The sequence below is a fragment of the Brassica oleracea genome, chromosome C5 (assembly GCF_000695525.1).
Source record: "Brassica oleracea var. oleracea cultivar TO1000 chromosome C5, BOL, whole genome shotgun sequence".
NCBI lineage: Eukaryota > Viridiplantae > Streptophyta > Magnoliopsida > Brassicales > Brassicaceae > Brassica > Brassica oleracea.
This window is the reverse complement of record NC_027752.1, coordinates 34,928,629-34,935,935: the sequence shown is the minus strand read 5'-3', so window position 1 is coordinate 34,935,935 and position 7,307 is coordinate 34,928,629. Positions and strand designations below refer to the sequence as shown.

The following is a 7,307-nucleotide window of genomic DNA, read 5'->3' as shown; positions in this document are numbered from 1 at the left end:
ACAAAATTTAATAATTATCAACCAGTGATATTTAATCAATTTAAATATTTACAATATATACTTTTAACGTATACAAAGTACCTTAAAATGTAGAAAATATATTTTTGTAAAACAAAAAAAATCTAGATCTAGGGAGTATATATAAGATGATCAAACTGTATTAGGGGTATTTTCCTTTATCTTGATACGATCAAGATGTCAATTGTACGCTACAATTTGTAGCCGCCTCCGAGTCAAAGAAATCACGACCATCGTCATCATTTTCGTCGTTGCCAGATGAGTCGCATGACATTGCATTTAAATGCTTATTCCGCGTTCCGAGATGCTACGACCTAAACCTCTCTTTGGTTTCCAAAACCCTCAGGTCGCTCGTGCGGTCGCCAGAACTCTACCGTTTGCGATCGATCCCACCTTAAGTCCGTCTATCTCTCTTATTATTTCTATCAAGGCAGATTGTCACGGTCCCCTAGCTACAGCTGGATCACTTTCCGTCCAGGTGATAAGACCACTGACTATCAGTTGGAGCATAGACCTTTGTCGTTAGCGGATGTCCCCATACCTGATCTTGGTGATGCAGTCTCCGTAGGATCAGAGATCTATTTCATTAGTGAAAGAAGCGTTCTCTCCACAAAGCTTGTTGGTTACTTATTTGTGCTTTGGTAACCCGAATGGGTGTGAACTATATACTTGGATAATGATTGAATCGCCATGTTTTCCATAAAGAGTATTTCAATCATATTCCAAGCTTTTGGGTTACACGAAATCCCTTTGTAGGATAAGACAATCAAAGTCTTGTTCTATGCTAAGATACAAGAATAACAAATAAAGTTTTAATGCTTATATGTGTTTTTTCAAAGATCTTTGATGATTTTCAAACAATAAATCTTTTTTTCTCTCTCTTACTAATTATTAGTTTTTGATCTTCAATCTTGTTTTACAAGTTGTGATTCAAGTTGTTATTTTCCAATGCCCACAACTCTTTATATAAAGTACTAAGGATTGCAATGGTTAGCACCAATAGTTACAATGGTTAGTGAAGGGTTACAATCATTAATACCAATAGTTACATTGGTTAGACAAAATGTTGCAACCATTTACCACTAATAGTTACAATCACAAACAATTGCATTTGTTCATCTAAACAATTGCAATGCTTCACTTTAATGGTTGCAAGGATTCACTTAAATATCCAACAATCATCCTCCATTTAAGTGTAATCATAGATTCATTAAATAAATAATACATATATCAAACTCATGCATAAATGAAAATGTTTGAAGAATTGAATTTTCATCTTAGTGTAATACGCATTCCAAATGCCTGAGAATCAGGATGTCCTACTGATTGAATCCCTCAACCCATTTTGAGCACATGAAGATAATACACACATGTGTTTCCATACTACTCTAAGTGTTTACCCGACACTATTATAAGTCATGTGCCTCAATCCATTCATGAATGCATACAAAGCCAAGTCCCAGCTTATTGAAGCGGCATCACTTTACACTCATATATGTAAATACTTTCAGTCATGCACCTGCATATGCATTTTTTCAAAGTATTTATTAAGAATAAAAGTTCAACCTAGCCCTTTCTTGTAGGTCCAAGCACATAGTTTGGGATGATATTAAAACAATATGCTTCAACCTTTAAGTGTAGGCTTTCCACATTGAATCCAGCCTCTAACGTCGTATCAGAGGGGAATTGGGTATCCCACCATTAAAGATTTCAAATGGACTTTAAACGCATCCCCAACAAACTTAATAACCAAGTCTCTAGCTAATCATTTCGTCAAATGATATGCTACATTTCTTTCAGACCGAATAAACCCTTATGGTATCACTCCGTGAGTGATCAGCTCACATATTGCGCTATATCAAAGCCAGGTGTCGCGACTTACCATTATACACTTAGTTATAAACCTTAACCAAGACTTTTCACTATCATAGATAGAAACTGGTGATACTATTTCGGCCACAACGGAATCTCGTAAAATAAATTCTTTAGCAAATATGACTATTTACCGGCATATGCTAATATTACGAATTCCTATTCTATAGTCAAATTTTTCATGCAATGAAATTGCACCTCCCCAAGCAAAATATTCAACCACTTATAGAAGAATAATATTCTATATTTATAATCAAACTTGCATCTAAATATCCTTCTACATTCAAAGGAAATCTAACATATAACAAACCATAATTTATGGTTTCATTCAAATACTCGAGTTGTGATATTTCTTGTCATGCATAAGACACAAACTTCACACTCTCATTCTATGGGAGTTCTTATTAGAGAACAATCTCACGATTGAACTTATTAATAACTTGCTCAATAGAATGAGATTGTGTATAATATAGTTCTTTACTTGTATGTGTGATTCAAATTTCAAGAATCACATCAACCCCCCGTGTCTTTCATTACAAAGCTTGATGACAATAATGCTGTTGTAAGCTCTACTTGTCTATGGCTAGTGCCAAAGATCAATATGTCATCACATATAAGCAAATGATTGTTCCATTACTAGATTCATCAATTTGTTACATAAACACTTACCCTAATGGTTTAACTCAAACCACTTGATAAGACAATCTCATCAAACATTTGATGTTACTGTCTAGGTGCTTTCTTTAGCCCATTCAAATAAACAAATACATTTTATATTTATTACAAGGCAGAACAAGACCTTTAGGTGGCTTTATATACACTTCTTTCTAAGCCACCGATCCATACCCATGAATCATAGTCCATAGCACCGACCATGAACAATATGTTTTCCACTCATGACGGCTCAGCCTTAACCACAAGTCATTCACATCTTTTCAGTAACGTTATGTTTGCACTCTTACGGTAACCTGATATTTGCACCCTTTCGGTGAAATTATATCCGCACCCTTTCGGTGATGTTACATTCACCCCTTTTCGGTGATGGTACATTCACACCTTTTCAGTCCCGAACTGTTCGCACTCTTTTTGTCCCGAACCGTTCACACCCTTTTTGTCCCGAACCGTTCGTACCCTTTTGGTCCTGAACGATTCGTACCCTTTCGGTTCTGATCCCTTCGTACCCTTTCGGTCCCGATCCGTTCGTACCCTTTCGGTCCCGATCCGTTCGTACCCTTTCGGTTCCGATCTGTTCGTACCCTTTCGATCACGATCACGACCCGTTGCATCCCTAGGATCACGTCACGTTCACACCCCTTGGGTTATGATACATTTGTACTCCTTGGATCACGACACGTTCGTACTTCGTGGATCACGACACGTTCGTACCTCTTGGATAACAATACAATCACATCCTTTAGGTCACGATACACTCGCATCCTTTGGATCACTATGTACTCGCATCCCTTGGATTACGATGCACTCACATCCCTTGGATTACGATATGATCGCACCTCTTCGAAAGTCTACTCTCTCAAGCATTTACAACTTTGATTTTATCTCTCGCACAAAATCATAAGTTATAGTTCACAACGAATATACTCTTTAAGATTGTTGGTTACTTCTTTGTGGTTTGGTAACCCGAATAAGTATGAACTATATACTTGGATAATGATTGAATCGCCATGCTTTTCTTAAAGAGTATTTCGACTCTATTCCAAGCCTTTGGGTTACACGAAATCTCTTTGTAGGATAAGACAATCAAAGTCTCATTCTTGTTCTAGGCTAAGATACAAGAATAAGAAATAAAGCTTTAGTGCTTATATATGTTTCTTCAGTGATCTTTGATGATCTTCGAACAATGAATCTTTCTTTCTCTCTCTTTTACTAATTACTAGGATCGGTCCGCCCTACGGGCGGGATATATTTCACTTGTGATCTAGGTTTTTATTTTTTTGTATGATTTGTGGTTTGTCTTATAGGTTTGCATTTGCAAACGTGTGTATAATAATAATTTTTGTCTTTTAGAAAATTTTAGCTGAGGAGGGATTATATGTGATAAAATATATTTTGCTTGTTTACAATCGTTGTTTCTGTCATCCAAAAAAATTAATTTTACGATAGTATATATTAGTTAAATTTTATCTACTTTTTTTGTCAACAAATTTTATCTACTTAATTAAATTATTTGTAATGCGTGTTGAATTTGATGATAGTATATACATGTCTTTTATCTGTAATTCAATGAAAACATCAAAAAACTGAAATTAAAAAAAAAATGAAAGATGAATTCATTTTTTAAAAGATGGCTTTTTTATGTTTATATGAAAGTTATATATATAATAGTTATACTATTATTATTTTATTGAATTAAATTATATTTTGCATATGTCAAATTCAAGACCAGTAAAATTTATTAATTATGTATTTATTCATCTGCGAGTAATAATTTATAGATTTTCTACTATATGTATTATTATTTTTATTACTATTTTGTGTTGATATAATGAATCTCCACGTTATCGGTTAAATAGTTATATTGCCCGGCATTGTCGACTAAAGGAAGAACTTCATTGATTGTACAATTTGTTTAGAAAATATATTTCAAACTGAAGCGAACATATAATGGAATACGAACCAGAACTAAATTGTTTCGTGTTAAGAGCATCTCCAAAATTAATTTCAAAACTTCAAATATGAAATTTTACATGCTCTAAAAGCAAGTTCAAAACTTTAAATTTTGAAGTTTTGTACGATTCATATTTGAAGTTCTAATGTACAAAATTTCATATTTGAAGTTCTTTACTTTAAAGTCCTTGAAATTATCTGTTTTTCAAATAACATAGTTAACTTTTATTGTTATCACTTTAGTCCTTATAATTTTATTCTTATACAATTAAGAACATCTTGCTGTTAACTATAGTATGTAGACTACATCATTATTGAAGGAAAAAATAGAGCTATGAAACAAACAATGGAGCTCCACTATATTTTGCGAGTTATAATAATATTTCTTGAAAAAAGAGTTCACTTAGTGTACTGGAAGACAATCACTTAATTTCAAAATTCAATAATAATTCTAAATAATCAAAACCCAAATAACCCATAGTTGGAGTGCTCAGTGTTTGCTAGCTTTCTTTGAACTTGGGGGCTTTTTCATCATCAATGAGAGTCGCGGTGGAGGTTATGACTGAATCAGTATGCGTAGGCTATGGGTCTGTGCTGGATGGATGTCCTTCAATAACTGGAACAGCATCAGATGCCCGTTTGTGTGATCCGAACACTGCATTTCACTACTGTATTTGGGACCACAGAATACAGCAGCCATATAATCAGAAAGTCCACGGTTACTATTCAAATGTGAAGCTTAGTAAATGAGCTAAAGCAGAAAGCTAAGTAACAACAAATCTCTTATTTAGTTATTTTCAAATAAAAGACGTTTTGATAAGATAATTGTGCGCAGCATGAAAGGAGAGACAACGCAAACAACAAATGTACCTGGTCATGCTATTACAGTGATCCTTATCCAGTGACGTACCTAGGGATGAATTGAGAACGTAGCTATTAATTTCAGATAATGTGACGGATTCAATTTTCTTAACATCACCATACTTGGAAGATGTGGCAGAGGAACCACTCTTTGCTCTACGAAGCCTGCAGTTGGTGTCTTTAATGTGGGAAGTGTGTCACCGATATGGCATTGAGGAATAAATGACCTGCACAGACAGATTAAGAGAGCATGAAAACTGATGTGTTCCTGTTCTTGTAAATGACATTCTCTCTCACTTCATTCATTCTCTGTCTAAAATGGAAAGAGCCATGGTCCCGACATGCAAAACAAACCTAGTTTACCAGCCATTGTGAACATTTTTGAGCAGGAAAACCTTGGGATCTCAGTCAGCTAAAGCCAAATCTGCCCAAAACCAGAGCAATACGAAACAAGAGTCTTTCTACCTTCATTGTTGTTGCCCACCATGAGATATGCTTATGAAGCTCTGAACTCAAGCTTTCCATCTCAAATTATCAATCTACAGAGGAAGCTCCATCCATACCTAATTAAATAGGCCCACTAAAAAGGACGGAAAAGATTTTATTCCTGCACGCAAGACAATCTGAGCAGACGATCAAACAACAAAGGATTGAAATGTAATCCTTTGTTGTTTGATCGTCTGCTCAGATATCAGATTTTATTCCTGCACGCAAGACAATCTGAGCAGACGATCAAACAACAAAGGATTGAAAGTTTATCTCCATTGATGGTAGATGAAATCAGATTATTGGGGAGACGATTAACCCTATACTCGAGAAGGAGATGAATGCAAACAACGAGTCAAGTATTTTATCCAAAAAAGAAATAATGGGCCAAGTTTTGTTTGTCTCTCAGCCCAACACATATTGTACAAAACCTAGAAATAATCAAACCGTATAAGCCCATAAGAAAATCAAAAGTCAGCAAAGCTTTTTCATTTACGATGACACGTGTCGCGCCGTCAGGAGCCGACTTTCTGACGTGGCATCCTACGTGGCTTAACTAGGAGGGAGTAAACCCTTCTTTATAATAAGATTCTTTATAGTATAAGATATAATAGGATCGGACCCGCCCTACGGGCGGGTAAGCAAATGAAAAAATATATTTAAAATTTACATGAAATTTTTAGTTTATTTTTAATTATAATTTTCACTAATTTTACTACATATTTGACTTTTTTTTTATCTTAGAAATTATATATTTGTTACTATATGAAAACAAATATATTTATTTCACTGTGTTCAAAATATTTAATTTTTTGAATTTAATATATTTTTAATATAATTCTTCTTAAATTTTATAATTTAAACAATTAGAAGAAAATCGAATTTATTGTATTTTTCTTTAAAAAAATAAGCAAGTAGCTTAAAATAAGATATTAATTGTTGCTGTATAATATTTATAAATAACATGTTATTTATTATTTATGAATTATTATATTTGATTAAAAATATGTTTATGTTTTTTTTAAGTTTCTTCTAACTCACATCAATAAAATTTTGAAAAAATGAATATGTAATTGTTTTCCTTTTTTTACCACCAAAATCTAGGCTAAACTAATAAAAAATAGAAAAAAAACAAATAGTATTGGTAGCTACGAAGACAATTTATGAAGCATTGATGTATTGTTAATATATATAGTTCAAATGTAAAAAATGTGAATTTTATTATAAATTTTAAAATTTACACTGATGTGTCATGTGTAATTAAGAAATGGATGTCTAATCCAAGAAAACAAAATTACCAAGAAAATTATTTACTTGATTAAATAGAGTAGTTGATTTTATTTTGTGGTAATTATATATCTTCTCAAATTAAAACCAGATAATTAATGGTGGTGAAGTACTGAACAAACATGATAAATATCCACAAACAAATATAGTTGGTCCTT

General features: G+C 33.4%; 1 protein-coding gene across 5 annotated transcripts; it reads right to left on the bottom strand.

The window, feature by feature from the left end:
• Positions 1-4,873: 4,873 nt before the first annotated feature.
• Positions 4,874-6,176, bottom strand: LOC106293842. Of its 5 annotated transcripts, none has more exons than XR_001260659.1 (5): positions 5,842-6,176; positions 5,731-5,800; positions 5,500-5,603; positions 5,386-5,425; positions 4,874-5,183 (listed from the first exon to the last, which is right to left on the bottom strand). XR_001260659.1 is itself a non-coding variant. In XM_013729479.1 (5 exons), the coding sequence occupies exons 2-5, from the start codon at positions 5,676-5,678 to the stop codon at positions 5,072-5,074; spliced, it is 315 nt and encodes a 104-aa protein (XP_013584933.1). In that variant the 5' UTR covers positions 5,679-5,800; positions 5,842-6,176; the 3' UTR covers positions 4,874-5,071. The 5 variants fall into 5 exon arrangements, 1 of the variants encoding a protein (XP_013584933.1); XR_001260661.1 differs by having other exon boundaries at positions 4,874-5,180; XR_001260660.1 differs by having other exon boundaries at positions 4,874-5,170.
• Between the last annotated feature and the right edge of the window lie 1,131 nt (positions 6,177-7,307).